General features: G+C 45.3%; 1 protein-coding gene across 2 annotated transcripts in view; it reads right to left on the minus strand.

Annotated features, from left to right (window-relative positions):
* Rbsn (rabenosyn, RAB effector) overlaps positions 1-17,306 on the minus strand; it is a 26,562-nt gene extending 9,256 nt beyond the window's left edge. The window contains exons 1-8 of one of the 2 annotated variants that reach the window (XM_052719266.1): positions 17,074-17,306; positions 15,445-15,758; positions 10,306-10,446; positions 6,221-6,321; positions 5,434-5,479; positions 5,174-5,335; positions 2,581-2,822; positions 1,168-1,238 (exon numbers count right to left, since the gene is read on the minus strand). In XM_052719266.1, the coding sequence (XP_052575226.1) occupies positions 1,168-1,238; positions 2,581-2,822; positions 5,174-5,335; positions 5,434-5,479; positions 6,221-6,321; positions 10,306-10,446; positions 15,445-15,589 (908 nt within the window). In that variant the 5' untranslated portion in view covers positions 15,590-15,758; positions 17,074-17,306. Of the gene's footprint in view, positions 1-1,167; positions 1,239-2,580; positions 2,823-5,173; positions 5,336-5,433; positions 5,480-6,220; positions 6,322-10,305; positions 10,447-15,444; positions 15,759-16,520; positions 17,005-17,073 lie in introns of those variants that run through there. The other variant, XM_052719267.1, reaches the window with a different exon arrangement.
* Between the last annotated feature and the right edge of the window lie 4,079 nt (positions 17,307-21,385).

Genomic DNA, 21,385 nt, shown 5'->3' on the forward strand with positions numbered 1-21,385 from the left:
AAATCTACACATTTTAATACAAGGACAATTCTACAACATGGATGAATGTTGAAAACACTGATGTACGTAGAAGCAGCCAGACACAAAAGGTCATGTAATTCCATTTATAATGGAATATCCCACACTGGCAAATCCAGGCAGATGAGTGATTGCTAGGAAGAGGGCAAGTTGCTCATAGGTGTGAGGTTACTTGCCAGAGTGATAAAAACACCTGCAACTAAGATGGCAGTGACAACTAGACAACCTGTGACTATACTACATAACATCACTGAACTGTACACTGAAAGTATAAGATAGGCTGCATTTGCCCAGTGCCACTGTGTACCATCTGTGCTCGAAATACCTGTTATAAGCCTGACATTACAATGCACTGTTAAGAGGCACCTTGGCAAGCTGGGCATGAGATGGGCTGCCCTTCCTCACCTGTTTCCAAGTATTGCACATAAGAGCAGTGGCACTTATGGTCTGAGGCCCTTCCCAAATCTGCTTCATCGGAATGGCCCTGACACATGAACATGGACAGTTATGTGTAGTTTCAAAAATCATGTGACAAATACATGTGTCCACCAATGTACAAATGTGAGAACTCAGAGTTAAGATTCTATTTTCAACTTTACACCTTTAAGTGCTCCCAGAGGTAAGAGGCTGGGGATTGGGAGCTTAAGAGGGGGTATGGAGGGCTGGAGAGATGGCTCAGGGGTTAAGAGTACTGGGTATTTTTCCAGAGGTCCTGAATTCAATTCCCAGAAACCACATGGTGGCTCACAACCATCGGTAATGAGATCTAGTGCCCTCTTCTGGCATGCAGGGATACATGCAGGCAGAACACTGTGTACATAATTAATAAATAAATCTTAAAAAAAAAAAAAAAAAAACCCAAAGAGGCGGTCTGGCACCAAATACATACTAATGAACCTATTAACATTAATCTCCTAAAATCTGGGGGGAAAAAAAGATTCTATTTTTTTGGCAGGAGTGTACCCAGTGCGAGAGCATGTGCTAAGCACATACAAGGCTAGGTTCCATTCTTAGCACCAAAGAGGAAAAAATAAAAAACAAAAAAACAGTAGAAAGATTTCTATCTCCATTTTCATCTAGTGAAGAATTGGCCTCACCAGCCAGATCATAGCCCCCAGTGAGTCAGACAAACAGAGAGGAGTGGCTTACTTTAAAGATGCTGCCATCCTGATGTACTCAGGAGCTTTCTGGTCAACTTTCTCCATGCAAAGTCGTAGTTTCTAAGAACAAAAGGAAGAAGTGAGTGCCACACTGAAGACAGGAACTCTGACATAGAAGCCAAGCTACACTAGAGCCATAAATAAAAGGCCCCCTCTAAAACACTGGCTTGCTTTGTTTTGTTATTGTTAGTTTCCTTATGGATAGACTATTTTCTAAACAGAAAATCTCACAGGAAGGAAAGAACAGAGGTGGACCTTTGGACCAGATGTTTTTGAGAGGCAGCCTTCCAGAGTACAATGTGTCTAGACAGGGAAGAGGAATCAGCCACTGTGTTCTCTGCCAGGTGGTGCCAGCTACCAGCACATGGCACTGCCAGGGCTCTCCTGAGCAGTAGGTAAATATGACCTGCAGACGGCCGTCCAGTGCACACTGAGAACATTCTTCCTTGGCTCAGAGTTTTGCTCAAGTAACTTCCTCTGCCCAGGTGATCCCTGCTCCCAGTGCCCTTCACTTCCCCACCTGTCTCCCAAACTAGTTCTCCTCAGCCCACAGGTATCACCTGGTCATTAGGAGGCTTGCCTACCCTCATTCCCAGATTTTTTTCCCTCTTTTTAAATTTGTTTATTTTTGTTTGTTTTAAATAGGGTCCTTCTATGCAACCCTGGCTGGCCTGGAACTTGCTATGTAAACCAGGTTGTCATCAAACTTACAGAGACCCACTTGCTTCTGCCTCCTAAATGCTGGGGCTGAAAGGGTATACCACCATATCCAGTCCAGATGTCCTTTACGCACTCTATTTCCTCTTGCATACCAACTGATTTTAGATGTGTACTGGAGATGAAACCTACAGCAAGAGGTCTACCACAGAGCCACATTCCCTTCCCTCCCTCTCAGTGTGCCTCCACTTAGGTGCTCTGGGGCACTGGAGGCAATGAAGACTAAGGCATCTGAGACTCAGAAGAGACTCTCAGCTGACAGGCAGAAAACAGACAAGCCCTGAAAACACTTAGCAGCTCAAACTGATAAAGACCAAAACTCCCAAGTGGGATTCCCAGGACCCTTGCAGCCCACAGTTCACTACATCTTCAGCTTCTGTCTTTCCACAGAACCTGGTCATGCACAGGACAACCACTCTTCCCTGCTTGTCTTGGGCCTCCTTCCTTTCGAGTGGGTGAGGGAAGATAGGAAAATGAGTTTGCTACCACACACCCAGGATGACAGGCTCTGACTCACCCAGGGCCCTAGCTGGGAAATCATACCATGGCCCTTGGGCGGGAACTGAGAGTGATTTGGGGAACAACTCCCCAGAGCACTCTCGAGAACCTGCAGGCAGGTGTACAGCAAACAGCCGAATCTGCCTGGCGGGCGGGCGGGGCGGGCGGGCGGGCGGGCGGGCGTCACCTCGTAGAGCTTCACGATGTCAGGTGTGTGCTCCTTCTCGTCCATCTGCTGCTCTCTCTTGAGCAGCTTGTCCTTGCAGTGTGTGCAGCAGCGGATGCGGTCATCATCCTTCTCGTCCAGGACTGAGCTGACACTGCTCATGCTACTGATGCTGCCACGGCGGGAGCCATGGACACTGTTAGGTGACTGGCTGGGGCTGGTATGGGTGCTCAGGGAGTCCTTGCTGGCACTGGTGAGCTTATCTACAAACCATAACAGACAGGCAGCAGTGACCCTCAGCGCCACTTACCCCACCACCTGCGACTGCAGCACTCAGGCCACAGATGAGATTTGGGAAATAAGAGCAGGCTTCACTTCTGGACAAGAAGGACCTACTCCTCTGCCACAGGGGTTAGACTCTGGTGCGAAGAAAAGAATGCTGTTGCCAAGCAGATCAGGTCCAAACAGCCTGTTGTGACCTGTCTTTGGGGCTTGCAATACTAATCCTAACCTGGCCATGCCATACTCACTTTCTCTGTTTGCCCCATTTCTCCACACAACCCACATTCTCCAGAGACTTTCCTCTGTATCCCTCCCACCAGTCCCTAACACCTGGTGCTCACCCCTTCCAAGCTTAGCTCAGATACATACCCTCTAGGAAGCAAAGATCTGCCCTTCATATCACTTCCCATTATCCACTTGGAGCCACATTCCTTTTTCTCCCTGTCCAACAGCTGTATATATATACAGAGCTGCCCTGTGAATCAGCAACTATTGGGTAGAAACTGTCTTATACTCATAGCCCTAACACAGCCATCAAGGCCCCCTGATAGCATCTGCCCAGGTAAAAAGCCCAAAAGCAGAAAGGTGAGCAGCGTCCTGAAAGGAGGTAGGTCCCGGGGAGAAAAGAAAGTATCAAGGTAAAGAAAGCAGACACAAGAACTAGGCAGACAAAAAGTGACTTTGCCCCATGTTGTCCAAAGCCTCATAGCCAAGTGTGTACAAATAACAGAACTCTTTGGTGTTGCTAACCCATGCTCTGGAACCCAGAGCCTTGACCATGCTAGGCCAGTGCTCTTTCACTGAGCTGCACCCCAACCCTCCTTTAGCAGTGTCTAAGCAGCTGATCTGCAAAGGACTGGAGCATCAGGTCCACTTGTACTTTTACAGCCTTGTTAATCCAGGTCTCACCCATGCCCTGCACATTTCCCATAGCAACTCTCCCTCCTCAGCTACTCAGCTCACCTCCCTGGGGACTGAGTACCAGGACCTCTTGATGTTCTTTACTCGGCCTAGAATGCTAACAACCCATTTTCTTTCAAGGCACTTCTCTGACATCACATGTGGACCCCATGCCTCCATGCTTCCTTTCACTGGAGCCTCCATGGCACTTAGCACTTCCCAAAAACCATTAGTCTTTCTGTATGACACTGAGATGTTTGAAAATTTTATCATAAGGAGAGGAAAAGAACCACAGCTCATTTTTCAAAACCTCACCTGCACTTCTAGGCATAGCTGACACAGAGCTGCTCAGCTTCTCCCTGATGAAGCAATTGTGTGTGAGTCTCTAGCTCCCCTGCTAGATTTCCTTGGAGAAACAAGCAATGCCTTACAGACTAGAAATGTTCAAATAACCACTTGTGAGTCAATTGAGCCTCCGCCCTGTTTGTGTATAGCTCTTAAACTAAATGTTTTTTACTCTTTTTTACTTTTGTTTTGAGACAGGATCATCTCACTCTGTAGCCCAGGCTCAATCTTACAGTAGTTTTCCAGCCTCAGCTTCCCATGTGCTGAGGTTACAGGAGCCACTACATCTAGGCTTACCTTTGCTTGTTTGGTTTTAGTTTGAGACCAAGCTTCAATATGTAGTCCAGGCTGACACTAACCATGTTGGGACCCTCTGATTCTGCCTCCCAAATGTGCACACACCCAGATGATTTTTAAGAAGCTGCTCCTTTTTTTTTTTTTAACTAAGAAGAAAGGGAAGAGACCACGTGTGCCCACAAAGCCTAAGATAGTTTTCATCTGATTCCTTATTTAAAAAAAAAAATTCAGGGCTGGGTGGTGGTGCACACCTTTAATCCCAGCACTTGGGAGGCAGAGGCAGGTGGATCTCTGAGTTAGAGGCCAGCCTGGTCTACAGATCAAGTTCTGGGGTAGCCAGAGCTACCAGAGAAACCTGGTCTTGCAGCAGGGAAAGAAAAGAAAAAACAATAAACAAACTATTAAAAAAGAAAAAGAACAACAACAAAAAAATCTCTGGACTGGAGAGATGTATCATAGGTTAAAAAGTGCTTGCTGCTCTTGCAGAGGACCCAGGTTCAGTTCCCAGAACCCATATAGTGGCTTACAACCATCTGTAACTCCAGTTCCAGGGACTCCAACACCCTTTTCTGAAAAAAAGAAAAAAAAAAAAAAAGCACACCAGCTGTACAGGCCACTATATCCTTGGGCCTTAGCACAGTGTCTAGGCTGTAGTGGGCTTCATGAACTCAACGAATAGATGAAGGAAGATTCTGTGGGCCATTAATTAAACAAGTGGTCCCAAGAGCCTAGGCACACTCACTAGCCCCAAAAGAGATCAGGGCCCAGGGCCCACAGCCACATCACCTACTTGCCAAGGGCAGGCCAATGAGCTCCATACATTTCTTGCACATGATAGACCCACAGAGGCGGCAGTGGTGACGGCGGTTCCGGATGCTGAACTTATTCCCACAGTCTGGACAGAAAGGGACATCCTGGTCATTGACCCAAGGCACCACGGACTTTTCTATTGCTTTGGAAGGAAAAAAGAAAAAAGCAGCTCAGCATTCTGAAGTTGTTCTCAGGGAGAAAGCCCAAATGGGATGACTGTGAGCAAAGGTCTGGACTTACCTCTAATCTTTGAAGTCTCAGTATTTGTTCTGTCAAATGCAGTGAGCTAAACAGAAAAACACAAAGCCAAATAGAGTTAACCAGTTAAGGGACATGCTCCACACTCCTGCCACTCACACTCAGCAGGCAATGCACATTTGCATTTTTCAAGCCTCAGTGGTCGGCCCCAACCCCAGTTATCCAAACAATTTCACAAGGTACATGTTAGTTTCAGATCCAGAAGAAACCTCCATACCTATAAGAACTTTCCTGGTCTGGGACTTAGTTGGTGGAAGAGTACTTGCTGGAGCACCACAAAAGTGAAAAAAGGGACTATACCTACAAATGCTACCACATAACCCCCACAATCCAGATATATAAAGCAAGTGTATCTAGGGTCAGCGCACAACACAATCATGGCAGTGCCACAGGCATAATCTAGCACTACAGGACAAGAAAGGTTACCCAAGATGCCCCCACAACACATACTAGCCCTAGCCCTGACTGAGTACTCACAGAGCTGGACACTGCTTGTTGGCTATCAAATGACATTACACACTGAGTGACCACCTGGAACAACCCCAGAACGAAGTTTTAAAGCAGTAAGTGGAGGTGAAAGGCAGAAAGGGGGAGTGGGCACACAGCAAGTCTATCAGTGTGAGCCATTCACTTTAGGAAGGCCAGTCCTGGCCAAGCCTGTCCTCTGTAGCTCTCTCAGTATCAGATATACATCACTCACATAACATACACTATAGAAACTGAGATTCCTACAAAATTTGTACTTGCAAAATAAAACTACAAAATTTACCTTCTCCAACCTGATTATTAATTTGTTGACTTCAACAACATAGTGGTCAATTCTTGCAGCACGATGTTTTTTAAAGTCAGAAAGATGGCTTCTCACAGCACCTAAGAGGGAAGAGAAGATAAATGAATTGTTAAAGATTCTCATGATGCCTCTCTAGATCCTCAATGAGCTGGAAAACAAGTAAAAAATTCAAAATTTGGGGCTGGAGAGATGGCTCAGAGGTTAAGAGCACTGACTATTCTTCCAGAGGTCCTGAGTTCAATTCCCAGCAACCACATGATGGCTCACAACCATCTGTAATGAGATCTGGTGCCCTCTTCTGGTCTGCAGTCATACATGCTGTATACATAATAAATAAATAAGTAAAGAAGTAAATAAATTTTAAAAAATTCAAAAAAAAAAATTCAAGATTTTAGTGCCTTACCAAACTTTTAAAGGTCACAAAGCATAGCAGATGAGGTCATTATTAGAGCTAGTCTGAGCTTAAATTTCAATTCTGCTAGATACTAAGTAACCTTAGACAAGTTACTTAGCTACTTTGTGACTTAGTACAATGTACTTTCTTATCAAAACAAAAACAATCCCTTCTCAAAAGCCAGGCAGTGATGGCTCTCACCTTTAATTCCAGCACTTCGGAGGCAGAAGCTGGTGGATCTGAGTTAAAGGCCAGCCTGGTCTACAGAGTGAGTTCCAGAACAGCCAGGGCTACATAGAGAAACTATCTTGAGAAACCAAATAATAATAATAATAGTCCCTTCTCAAAATGGGGGGTGGTGGTGGTGGGAGGGAGTAAGTGGTTATATACGCCTTTAGTACAGTTAAACAGACGCCTTCCTCAGTCTAGCATCTAAGACCCAGCGTAAATGGTCCCAATACAAATGTTAGCAGGTAGTATCTGACCTCAGTGTATCTGCTCCCAATGCTGCCCTCTGACCCTGCCAGTATTCAGTGCTCTTCCCAGTGACCACTCTAGCAATTAGGACTGTGGCAATTAGGAAACAAGCCATCACTAAGTATTATAATTCACTTGTCTGAAATTTCTCCTTTATGCTTCTATTAGCTTTAATATAATTCACAATTGCTGATATATTTCTCAAATATGGAAGTAGACCTCTGAATCCTGACTAGAGTAACTCCTTTTTGCAATAAGCTGCTGTGTGCCTGACTGTAACAAAACAGGTCATCCTTCCTATGGCTAGACACTGCCTGCTGAGATCAGCAGAATCCCTAATCAGAGCAGGGACACCATACACATAAACATGGTACCTCATCCGTCTAGTTTTATCTGTACCTTATGTGGTCTGAGCCTATAGCCATCACTACTGCTTCAACACTAGACAGTGCTCTGGATCCAGCTTTGCATTCATTCTGCTGTAGACTTAGAGACATAGAAAACAGGAACTTAGGGCTGGAAAGAGGGTTCAGCAGTTAAGAACACACAGTGCTCTTGCAGGATCCAAGTTCAGTTCTCATCACCCATATCAGATAGCTCACAACCACCTATAACTTCAGCTCCAGGTAATATGATACCCTCTTCTGGACCCCACAGACAACTGTATACATATATGCACATACTCACACACAGACACACAAAATTTAAAAAATAAATACATTTTAAAAATTAAAAATAAAACAGTAGCTTTGTGGGCAGGGAGTTGGGGTTTTTCAGTGGTGCAGCTGCCTATGAGTCACCCATGTTCCTGTAAATAACCCTAATAAACTCATTTATCTCACCAAACTGGACTGGTGGGAACTTTCTTTGTTCTGTCTGCATCCTCCTTATTTGAAGTGAACAGGTGTTTCCTTTACAGGTCCCCAGAAAGTCATGTAACAATAGCATTATTTGTAAAGCCATTTTCTCCTGCAGTGATAAAAATGTTTGTGTATACTCACAATGAGACCACTGACCACAGAGGGATATTGCACAGCTGAAGTGTGTGTAATAGAGGAAATGGAAGTTACATTTTATTTGATTCATTACTGAAATTTCAATAACCACATACTGCTAGTGGCTACTGAAGTGGACAGCACAGTTCTAGGATTTAATGCCACCTTCCCCAGTGGCAATTAGTGACCCTGGTAAACACCCCTTCTTTTCTTAGGGCCTTAGTTTTCTCTGTATTGTTTTAAAGATTTATTTTTATTACTTTTATTTAAATGTGCATGTGTATGTCTGTGTGTACATGCTGTGTATGTGTGGGTGTTGTAGTGGTCGGAGCAGGCAATCTCACAAGGGTTTTGAATATGGAAGTAAAGTAAACCACTATGAAAGAAACATTACTTATCCACTTTATGGACAGAAAGTATTTATTGGGCTGAGTTTGTAGCCCAGTGTCAAGAGCACAGACTCAGCATGGATGAGGCACATAGATGCGCAATAAGCATTGAATGAAAGGATAAATAAATTTTTAAATTCCAGCAAACAAATTAGTGATTGTTATCAATCCAATCCACAGCTACAGAATATATAAGATGAGACACTTTAGCTCAGCGAATGTGGCATATTTTTGTTAACAGCTTTACTGATATGTAATTTCTGTACATATAATTCAATATTTAAAGCACAGTAATCCTGCATGTCGTTAATCCCAGCATTTGAGAGGCAGAGGCAGAAGCAGGCAGATCTCTCTGAGTTCAAGGCTACCCTGTTCTACAAAGGGAGTTCCATGACAGTCAAGGATACATAGAGAGTACCAGTCTCAATTTAAAAACACAAAAATTAGAAGTCATTCTAAGCATATTAATTAAATGGTTTGGATTTTGTTGTGGGGGGCTGTTTGGTATATTCACAAGATTGAATAGTCATAAAAAGAAATTTTAGACTATTTTTATCAATTTGAAAGTAGAGTAGAAGCTGGGTGTATAGTGGAAAACATCTTTAATCTTAGCACTCAGGAGGCAGATCTCTGAGTCTGAAGCCAGTCTGGTCTACATAGTGGGTTCTAGGACAGCCAAAGCTACACAGCAAGAACCTATCTCAAAAAAAAAAGGGGGGGGGGGAAGTAGAGTAAAGCTGGGGATGTAGCTCTGTAGCATAACACTTGCCAGGGCCCTCGGTTCTATCCCCAGCACTTCCAGTTTAAAGTAACTAAGCAGATGAAGTCATAATTAGGCACATCAGAAAAGTAAGATGCTCAGTGCCTATCACTTGTCAGGTAACCTGTAAGGAGACAGATCTGTCAATGGGGTCTGTGACTAGGCTGACAGGAGACAGACCAGAATGACATTCTCCTGCTGCAGTTTCATAGCTGTTTGATCCTCAGCAGGGACAGTGACACTTGAAGGAGACCACACATACAATTCATTTAACACACTGCCTAACTTAAAAGAGATCTCAGCTCACTCCCTTCCATTTCTCTCCTTGTGAGGACATAAGGCCAATACAATGCTTAACCCTTAGGGTTTACTGAAGCTTTCTCAATCAGCTCAAACAATGCAAGTAGGAAGATGACTTGTTGGGAAGAAGGGGTTCATTGGGAGAGGGGAGGGGAGCAGAGAGGATGGTAGACAGGGGATGTGATGACTAATCCCTGCTTGTCAACATGTCTGTATCCGAATCAACTAAAATCCAAGCTGCTGGGGACTCCTGTGAGGGATTTTCTTTATTAGATTATTTGAAACAAGATCTGTATTAAATCTGATGGCAGCCCATGTGAAAGACTGGAAGAAGGAAATTTTGCTTTTAGTCTGCTTGCCCTCCTTCTCGTTGGCAAGTTCATCTATCCTGCTGCTGCAGCCAGTACTAAATCCAAATTCTTCAGGATTCTAACACAGACTGAAGACCAGCAGCTCTCCAGGGATCCTCTAGGATACAGCACCAGATTGTGACTACAGAGACTAACAACTACCATATTCCCAGCCTTTCAGTCTTGAGACAGCCATTGAACTGCCAGGACCATATTCTATCAGTTCTGTTTCTTTTGAGAACCTGACTAATACAGAACCTGACTGATTATATTTATAATCAAATTGTGTATGTGTGTGATTATGAGATTGTAATATAAAATTTTAAAACTGAAAAACAAAATTACCTAAAACAGGGTGGCTATCCCATAAGCATTGAATGAATGAATGAAGTTTCTTACCAAGCTCCTGGGGTTCCCACATGTAAGGATCAACCCCTCCATAGCTGAATGATTCATATCCCTGGGTCCCTGGTTCCACTCGATCATCCCCTTCGCGTTTCAACAACTTGTTCTTTGCTTTCCTAGCCTTCTGAACAAGACCTTGAAGAAATGAAAAACACCACAAATGAGCCCAAGATTATATAAAAATAATCATCCTTATTTTAAAATGCACAAGAACATTTGGATCCCCAAAGAAATGCAGCAGTGAGGGAAACACCTAATTACCTTATACCCCACAGAAGTCACCACCAGCAGAATGCTGTTCATGTTTCCAACATACAGGCTAAGTTAGCACTTACCCCCAAGTTTAATAGTCCATCTAAACAAAAGGAGCCAAATCAAACTCAATGAGGGAACTAGGATGGTGGATTTTTGTTTGTCTGAGACAGGCTCTCTCTACATAGCCCTGACTATCTTGGAACTTGCTACATAGAACACTTTTGCCTTGAACTAGAAGAGAGATATCCACCTAGCTCTGTCACTCAAGTGCTGGGATTAAAGATGTGTGCTACAAGCCGGGTGGCGGTGGCAGACAGATCTCTGTGAGTTCAAGGTCATCCTGGTCTACAGAGCAAGATCCAAGGCAGGCACCAAAAGTACACAGAGAAACCCTGTCTCAGGAGAAAAAAAAAAGTGTGCTACTACGCCTAGCACACCTCTTCATTTTGCAAACAAGATTGAACTATTTTGGATGATAAAGAAACTTGCCTGGCAGCCTTCTCAGGGGCCCAGTTAACTAATCCATACATTTCTGAAAACAAACCAGAAGCTACAATCAATTTTCAACCACCTTTTCCTCTGCCTACTGTAAAAGGGCTAACCTCAGCTGGACCAGGGCCAGGGTTCAAACCTACATACCACTTTTTTTCAAAAATGGTGAGTTGATCTTGTCTGCTTAAAACTGCCCCCAAGAGGCCAGTGAGATAGCTCAGCAAGTAAAAAGCACTTGCTACCAAACCTGAAGAGCTGTATTTGATCCCCAGGACCCACATGGTGGGAGAGAACTTATTCCCTTAAGTTGTCCTCTGACCTCCACGTACATACCATCGCATATGCCCTGGACCAAAACAAATGAATGCAATTTTTAAAACTGCCTTTGAGCCGGGCAGTGGTGGCGCACGCCTTTAATCCCAGCACTCAGGAGGCAGAGCCAGGCGGATCTCTGTGAGTTCGAGGCCAGCCTGGGCTACCAAGTGAGTTCCAGGAAAAGGCGCAAAGCTACACAGAGAAACCCTGTCTCGAAAAACCAAAAAAAACAACAACAACAACAAAAAAAACTGCCTTTGAAATCTGATACCTATGTACAATATTTTAGTGTTCCATTTCTTATTGTTTACAAATATAATACCTATGGGCATGACAGTACACACCTTTGGTCCCAGCACTAAGAAGGCAGAGGCAGACAGATATCTGTGGGTTCAAGGCCATCCTGGTCTACATAGTGAGTTCCAAGTTAGCCAGAGCTACACAGAGAGACCTTATTTTAAAATAAATTAAATAAACATCATAAAATTTTGAAGGATCAATAGACCAAATGGAGAGATGAAATGCTTTTAAAGGGGCTTTTCAAAAAAAAATTCTATGTCAATCTTTCCTACTTTCTCTCTCACTTCCTCTTTTGATTTTTTGAAAGGCCAGCTTCTAACCTGCAGCAAGCTCCATTCCCACCTCTGCCTCTCCAGCACTAGGACTACTAAAGCACGAAGACCTGCAACCTAAGAATCTACCCAACCAGGGCATGGTGAGACATACCTGTAATCCAAGAATCTCTAAGTGGAGGCAGGTGGATCAGTATAAGGACATTCACCACTACGTTAGAGGCCAGCCTAGGTACTATAAGAAACTTTGTTTAAAAACAGAACAAAACAAAAATGGGGCCTTCCAGATGGCTCAGCAGGTAATGCCCGAGTTCAATCTCCAGGACCCACACAGGATGAGGAGAGAACCAATTATCATAGGTTGTCCTCTGATTTCCATACACTGCCATAGTATATATGTGTCCACATATATAAATACAAACACTAAATAAATAAATGTAATAAAAAAGTTTATATCAGAAACATTAAAAAAAGGAATTTCATCTTAACAAAATGACTACTAGTGTTAAAAGAATGTTGGTTCTTTTGAGGTAGAAATAGAAGGAATAAAAACAAGAGGGTATTTTTCCTTCTGTGTGGAAGCCAGGGCCTGGCAAGTGCTGTATGAGCCATACCCTACTCTGCAGAAGGCCCATCCTGGAGGACCTTTATTTTATTTATTGATTGATTGATTGATTGATTGATTGGTTTTTCAAGACAGGGTTTCTCTGTTTAGCTTTGTGCCTTTCCTGGAACTCACTTGGTAGCCCAGGCTGGCCTCAAACTCACAGAGATCCGCCTAGCTCTGCCTTCCAAGTGCTGGGATTAAAGGCGTGCGCCATCACCACCCAGCCCTGGAGGACCTTTATAAGTTTCTTTCCATGACACATTTTCATGCTATGTATATTTCCTAGATTCACATCTCTAACATTCTTTAAACAGTCTAAACATTTTCCTCTATTAGAAAAGTTCCTGTGGGGCTGGAGAGATGGCTCAGAGGATAAGAACACTGGCTGCTCTTCCAGAGGTCCTGAGTTCAATTCCCAGCAACCACATGGTGGCTCACAACCACCTGTAATGAGGTTTGATGCCCTCTTCTGGCCTGCAGTCATACATGCTGTATATATAATAAATAAATAAATCTAAAAAAAAAAAAAATAAGAAAGAAAGAAAAGTTCCGTAAGGAGATGCAGAGATGGCTCAGAAGTTAAGAAATGTGCTGCCCTTCAGACGATCTGGGTTCAATTCCCAGCATCCACATGGGGGCTTGCAACTGCCCATAATTCCAGTTCCAGGGGATTCAGTGTTCTTTTCTAGCTTCTGTGAGCACCAGGCATACAAGCAATGCATAGACATACACAGAGGCAAAACATCCATATCCATAAAATAAAAATAATAAAAATTTAAAAAGTAAAAGGTTACCATGGAAGTCTGAGGACACCTCTAACTTTTCTACAGTCTGGCCTATCTAGTCATCTAGTCCTCTGAGTGGCATGGTGTATGACTGAGGTCAGCAATGCCAAGATAGGAAGCTCTTTGAAACCTTTTGGTTGTCCACAGGAAGCTTAGATAATCTGGTTTGGGGATTTCTCCCCACCCCCTCGTTTTTCCTGGAAGTTGCAAAGTATGCTGTGATCAGAATAGAAGAGTCTTTCACCATCAGAGATGCCTTGCAGAAAAAGCTACATTAGACTTGTGGCAGAAGATCTGGGATCCAGGCCTATTTCTGCCTATTGCTGCCGTGTGGCTTTGGAAACATTACTGGTCAACTCTGAGCCACATTAACCTATAAAATTACACCACACACCTTCCAGTAGGGTTGCTGGGAGAGAGTGACATGACAGTGCATATGACAGAAACTGCCAACATTACAAAGCACCACCCTTTCCTGGACTCCCTTTAGCAGAGTCTAGTTCTGCTTCAGCATCTAGAGTCAGCAGTTTCCTGGACAATCACAGCCCTGAGGATTCTAAAAATGTCTGACTTCATCATGTTCTTGTATGGAAGCTGTAACAAATGTTATGCTGGATATTCCCAGCATGTTTTTGTTCGTTTGTTTTTGTTTTTTGAGATAGTGTTTCTCTGTGTAGCCTTGGCTGTCCTGAAACTCACTATGTAGACCAGGCTGGCCTTGAACTCACAGAGATCCACCGGCCTCTACTTCTGGATTACTGGGACTAAAGGCATTTGCCGCCACCACCTGACTCATTTTCTTTTTTTAAATGAACTGAAAAATGGAGGATGGAAGTCCAGGGACAAATATTTGATTATAAGGAGCATGTGAGTCACATGTCTGGAGAACAGAGTCCACTAGAAACACCATCTGGTGGTTCAGCCCGTCTTTCCACCCAGTACAGATTATAAATCAAGTGTCTACACTCTGACTCTTATGATCTCCAGAAATGATGCCACATGAGAGATGAAACTTAGCTCACTAGAAAAGTGAGCTCCAGAGGAGCAGAGACTTATTTGGAGGTTAGAACAATAGGTACAGTCAAAATTATCTTTGAAGATGTCTCTGTACAACTGGAAGCTTAAAAAAAAAAATGCTGGACAGTAGTGGCACACACCTTTAATCCCATCACTCAGGAGGCAAAGGCAGGCGGATCTCTGAGTTCAAGGCCAGCCTGGTCTACAGAGTGAGTTCCAGGACAGCCATGGCTACACAGAGAAATACTGAGCTGCAGAAGGCAGGGTCTAGTCAAGGAAGGAGGGATGGCAGAAAGGCTTAAATTAGTAACAGGCAAATGATGTGTATTGGGCCTCTATTTTTTGCTGTTATTGTTTTGTTTTATTTGGAGACAGGGTTTCTCTGTAGCCTTGGCTGTGCTAGAACTCACTTTGTAGACCAAGCTGGCCTCAAATTTATGGAGATCTGCCTGCCTCTGCCTCCCAAGCACTGGGATTAAAGGACTGGACCACAATTGCCTAGCTGGGCCTCCACTTTTATAGCAAAGGATAAGCATTCCTGTCCAAACCATCCCAGGCTGAGGGTGAGATAATCTGAGTAATCCAGTAAGAGACAACAGATTACAGTGGCTATGTTTATTAGCTTAAAGCCAGGTTTACTCCATTTGGGTGACTTTGGGTAGGTTATCTAATCTCTCTTAATCTGGTGACCTAGCAAACAAAATGAAACTCACAGTAGCGTAGCTGTCATGTGTATTAAATAAGATAAATAAGGGCCGGGCCTGGTGGCACAAACCTTTAACCCCAGCACTCAGGAGGCAGAAGCAGAGAGAGCTCTGTGAGGCCAGGCTGGCTTACAATATGGTCTACATATTGAGTTCCAGGACAGCCAGGACTACATAGAGAGACTGTCTTAAAAAAAAAAAAAGTAAATAAATACAAAAGAGAAACAACAATGCAGAGAACAAACAGTACTGATATCTGCTTGCAACTATTATTATCAGCATCATAACCCGGTGGGAACGTGAAAGCCTGTAAATCTATTCTGTTAAGTAAGGTCTCTTGAATAAAATGAAATGAGCAAACCCTCGCTCGCTCGCTCGCCTCTTACTTTTAATTTGTCCTTTGACATCACGATCTTCTGAGTGTTCTTCTTCATAATGTGACTGAAGTTGACAGAAAGACTGAAGGTCCCTCAGGCACAAAGGGCACAGGAAGCCTTCCCTCACTTCCCCTGGGTCATCAAGAGAAGCCATAGTTGTGCTTCTCTCAACCCCAGGAAGGCAGGACCCTCATGCCAAGTCAGCTTGATTCCTCCCAAGGGAGCAGGATTCTGGCAGTGTTAGCTTAAGCAGGCAGTGAACGGATAATCCGGAAGTGACATTGTGGCCTTGGATGAGATTTCCTCTCTTCAGCAGGAGGAATCTAAGAAAAACACAAGTCAATTGAGGCAAATTAGTGGCAAACAAAAGGTTTCTTTGTTCTTCCCACAGTTCAACAAAGGTACAAGTTTGTAACAACAAGGTTAATGTTTGGTACAAGTTTGTGAAAACAAACTGTTTCTCAAATTCTTAGACCAAGACAAAACCCAAGAAATCTGTCTCCAAGACCTTGGGACCACAAATCACAGCACAGAGTGGGAGAGTTTGTGTAGCTAGACTTGCGGGTGCTTTGGACTGCAGAGGACACTGAAGAGGGCACCCTCTAGTCCTCAAAGCTGAAGGGTGGCAGCAACTCAGAAAATAAGTAAATGGGACACCAGGGACCTGTTGTTTCCCTTAAGAATTAGATTAAGAAATTAAGAAATCTGACCAGCATGATAGCACACGCCTTTAATCCCGGCACTCAGGGAGGTAGAAGCACCAGAGAGATGCCTGTGTGATGCCAGCCTGGATTACACGGCAAGTTCCAAGCCAGACATGGCTACCTAGTGAGACCCCGTCTCGAAAATAAGTGAATAAATAAATCTGATGACTGTGTGTACATACAGAGTCTGCCCAGAAAGGCATGAGGCATCACTGAAACAGTCAGCGTCAGGTCCGACCTGTTCTCGCCCCAAGCAGTGGCTGACGGGATCCTCTGAGGGTGACAGCTTCCTCCTCCTCCTGCCCTGCACTCATCCCTAACAAGAAGTCAAACAGAAGCCGCCCCGTCCACCCTGGCCACACATAGGTGCTCAAATCTCACCCTGGAGAAACGCCCCTTACTCAAGGCAGGCTCTGGCCAAGATGCCTTCACAACAGCTGCCTCGGGTTCCGTGGGCAGCATACCCGTGAAATGACTAAATAATCCAAGACCACAGGCAGCGAGGGGGAGCCTGTGATTTTCGCCATCACCATCAGAGCTCAGCGGTCTGACGCGGTGTCTGATACACACACACACACACACACACACACACACACACACACACACGCGCGCGCGCGCGCGCGCGCACAGCATTAATAGGGCTCCATGAGTGAACGAATTGAGAGACTCTAACATAAAGTCACTTAATTATGCGCCACCACAATCCACCGAAACCGATGCCGCAACCAGAAGCCCAGTCGTGCAAACCCTCGCCTCCCGACTGGCGTGAAGAACCCAGCCAGGGGCACCGCAGAGGTCCGCACGGCCACGTGCACCCGCAGGACCGCGACTCTGCGGGCGCCACGCAACACGGTAGGGGCAGAGACGCGCAGAGGCCCGCAGAACCTCTCATTTCCCCACCGCCTCGTCGCCTCAAACCACACGTCACACCCACCTCAGTCACCGCCGCGTTCTCGGTGGCGGCTCCGAGCTGGCCGGCACCGTCCCTCACGCCCTGAGGCTTCCGAAACGCGGCCGGCAGTCTACTCTCGACCTCCGGCCGCGACTCTGGGCCTCCAGGATTCCTCAGAGACTCGCGGTAGCCATCGCTATCGGCGGCTCGGCGCTCGGCAGGCGCGCCTGGGGGGAAACCGGAAGGCAGACTGACACACGGCGGTCGAGCGCCGAGTCCTCGAGCGCTCAGAGCGGACCTAGGCCTGAAGTTGGAAGGCAGAGGCTTCCGCGCAGGCGCAGTCTCAATGGGGTGGGCGCGGGAGGAGGAGGAGGAGGAGGAGGAGGAGGAGGAGGAGGCGGAGCTTTGTGACTGAGAAATTCTCTCAGGTTCTAGCAACGTATAGCAGGTTTGGGAAGCCTACCACTCGCCCTTCACCCACCCTATAGGTGGAGAAACCAAAGCTTAGACTCTTAAATAATTTGCCTGCAACGTTAACTTTATTTAGAGCCCATTAAAAAGTCCCTGAGGATTTTTGAGAACGCATCAGTGGTTAATAGTACTGGCTGCTCTTCCAAAGGACTCGAGTTTGAGCAACCGCTTGTCTGCTACCAACTGTCTGTAATTGCAGTTCTAGAATATCCGATGCCCTCTTCAGGCCTCCATGGACGCTGCACGCATGAGATGCACAGACATACATGCAGGCAAAACACACACAAAATTTTGTTTTTTAAAAAAAAGGTTTTTAAAGTTTCTGAGTGTGAGGGACTGAAAGTATGTTCAGCACACTGAAGAGACAGAAAGACATGTGATAGAGCCACAGGAGCGTAGAGAGGTTGAAAAGGAGTGTCAGGCACTGGGAGTTGACCCGATTGGTCCTGGTTGGGGTTCAATTTTCACCATATTCCCATACCTGTAACCCCAATACTCTAGGGATGGAGGCCAGAAGTTTAAGAATTTTCAACTATATAGCAAGTTCAAGGCCAATCTGGGATACACAAAACCCCATCTCAAAAAGCAAAAACAGCCGGGCGGTGGTGGCGCACGCCTTTAATCCCAGCACTCGGGAGGCAGAGGCAGGAGGATCTCTGTGAGTTCAAGGCCAGCCTGGGCTACAGAGTGAGTTTCAGGACAGGCTCCAAAGCTACACAGAGGAAAAAAAAAAAGCAAAACCAAAAACAAAACAAAAAATGGTATGGAGTTAGCTAGAGCTCTGCAAAATAAGTGGCATTTACAAAAGACAGTGTGGCAGACCAGTCGCCTCTGCACCTAGCTGCACCGTGAAACCACCACAGGGTAGAGACAGACTTATCTGTCACTGAGGTCTGTTTGCTTTATAGCCAGCACACCATGTAGACTTTGCAATAACTTGGGCTTCAGAAGCAGGGGCTTCAGGGAAGATCCAGGGCTTCGGAACCAGAAGGTGGCCTCCATCCCTCTTGCCGCCATTCCAGCCCATCATGGCTGTGGCTCTTGGGGAATTACTGTCTGAATTACCTGTGGTCACAGTCTCTACCTCCTTGTGCAGATAAAGTGAAGTGACTCTCTCAGTGGGTCTCTGGCCTAAGCTGATCACTGTAACCCCCACCCCCACCCAGCTCAACACTTATGCAGTGGGGCTCCCAACTTGCAGACAGCATTGAGTATGGAGGGGGCAACTGCTGGGAAAAGGGCAAGAACTGGGGTTCCACAGACCCGAGTTCCCACTGCAAGAAAACCTTACTTTCAAGCTCTCAAGGTGTCCCTTTCCTTCTGTCCTTTTGTTCTCCCACATGCACGTGTAAAGTGGGCTCCAAGACAGACAGTCCCTTTTTATTTCCAAATTGGTGACTATTTTTGTGTGTTTGGTTTGGGGCTTTATTGTTTGCCAGTGCTGGAGCTGGAACCCGGGGTCTCACACAGGCTAGATAAATGCTATGTCACGGAGCCACATCTCAAACCTGCTTTCTCTGTAACGTTGAACTCTGCCAAGATGGTGACTTACCATCAGGCCAGAGGCAAGCCTAACTTTACCTGTCACAAACCTCTGTGTTGGCACTTTCAGAGTGCTCCCTTCCCCCCACCAAATCCTGGAATGAGGCAGAATCTGATAGGCAGGACTATTTGAGGCCAGGGAATGACCTTCTAATTCAACCATGATTTAGCCTGTCATCGTTTACAAAACCAACGTCACACTCACACCTCATTTGCTCCAAAAGCAATGGCAGCATGCTGGGCAGCTTGTAGATCAGTATGTAAGTCATCGGGTTGGCCACTACTGTTCTCAAGTGCTAGAACAGATCTTTGCATGCATTAGGCAGGTAATGAGCTGCACCCCCAGCCTTCTACTGATATGTTAGGAATGATAGTGACATTCTGGGCATGGTAGAACACACTTGCAATCTGAGTTCTTGAGAGGAACAGGAAGGAGGATCAGGAATTTAAGAACAGCCCTGTTATATAGTGAGATCAAGGCCAGCCTGGGCTACTTGAGATCCTGTCTCCAAAAAACAAAATCAGGGGCTGGAGAGATGGATCAGTGATTAAGAGCACTTGTTGCAGCCCAGCAGTGGTGGTGCGTGCCTTTAATCCTATGATTTAATAATATAATTTAATCTTTTGATCCTCAGTGGGCAGAGGCAGGCAGATCTCTGTGAGTTGGAGGCCAGCCTGGTCTATAGAGCAAGTTTCAGGACAGCCAGGGCTACAACACAGAGAAACCCTGTTTCAAAAAAACCAAAAACTAAAACTAAAACCAAACAACAACAACAACAAAAACTTGTTGCCCTTCCAGAGGGTGCCAGTTAGGGTTCCAGCACCTACACTGTGGTTTCGAACTGTAACTCCAGTTCCATGAGATCTGATGCCCTCTTCTGACATCCATGAGCACCAGAAGTGCATGTGGTACACAGACATACATGCAGGCAAAGCACCCATACACATAAAAAATAAAAAAATGATAGTGGCATAGACCAGCATGTGTGCGTTAGAGTTTATAAACAATGTGTTCCTTATTTGGTCTTTGGGCAATTCTTTTACTGCTTCCTTTTTTTCAATTTTAATAATTTCCTTTTTAATAATAATAAGGATTAATATTTACTGAGTGAGTTGTACATGACAGGCTGCATGCATTTAATCTTAGTGCACTCTTATAAGGTACCACGCTATGAAGAAGCTGCAAATGGAGAGGTTAGATGCTTTGCCCAAGACTCATTGCTGGTGAGTGCAGAACTCTGTCATCTTGCTTTGAGGCTTTCCCAATGCTCACATCCCTTCATCTGTGAAGGCCTGACTTCCGAGACTTCCCATATTAGTCAGCATCTTGTGGGCATCAACCATAGGCCAGGCATAGACAGGGTATTAAGAAGACGGGTGCTGAAGAGGAAATGGTGGTGTGGGTAAACTTACATCAGAGGAAACTGAGCACATCACATAACTTCCCAAAGGGCCAGCTGTACCCAACACCAGGCCCAGGCCTCTGCCTAATGCTGTGGTTCTGAGAGTTGAGGTTGGCACATCCTGCTGATGGCACAAGGAAACATGACTGATGACAGAAATCCTTTGCCCTGGTCTACAGAACAGGCCGATGGGGTGTTGGACTAGGTTGTGTCCAAGGGAAGTAGAGGGCGGCTGCATAGGATGGCTCAGGAAATAAGCAGAGAGGGGCTTTTTCACCCAGATGATAATTGAGTAGGCAAGGAGAAGCCTCTGGCACAGGGGGCTGGGACCCTCAATCCTAGGTGTCCTCAAAAGTGTTGCAGAGCTCAGCTCAGAGTGTCTAAACCCTCAGTCATTGGTAACAGCAAATCTTACACTTCTCAGTCCAAGGGATTGGGACCTTGAGCTCTCAGTGCAAGATGCAGAAGTCAAAAGTGGCAAGGATGAGCCAGAGGTGGTGGCACAAGCCTGTACGTCTAGCAATTGGGAAGCGAAAGAAGGAAGATCCCATGTTCAAGTGCAGTCTCAATTCTACAGATTGAGCTCAGCTCCAACTACACCAGACCCTGTCTCAAACCAACCAGACAACCAAACAACCAGCAAGGGGAAGGGCTGGGAAGTAGCTAAGCCAATAAAGTGCTTGGCTCTCAAGCATGAGGACCTGAGTTTGGATCCCTGGCACCCACATAAAGTCACACATAAAGGTGTGGCAGGGCATGCCTACAATAAAGTGTGTGTGGAGAAAGTTCTCACTCCTACTTCTCCCCACTGGAAAGGAAGAGACAGGTAGATCCCTGGGGCTTAGTGGACAGCCAGTCTAGCCAAACTGGTGAGCTTCCAGTTCAGTGAGAGACTCTGTCTCAAAAAACAGTGTGGACGGTGGTGAATAAGGAAGATA

The sequence above is a fragment of the Peromyscus californicus genome, unplaced genomic scaffold (assembly GCF_007827085.1).
Source record: "Peromyscus californicus insignis strain IS unplaced genomic scaffold, ASM782708v3 Scaffold_6__1_contigs__length_162567912, whole genome shotgun sequence".
Classification (NCBI taxonomy): domain Eukaryota; kingdom Metazoa; phylum Chordata; class Mammalia; order Rodentia; family Cricetidae; genus Peromyscus; species Peromyscus californicus.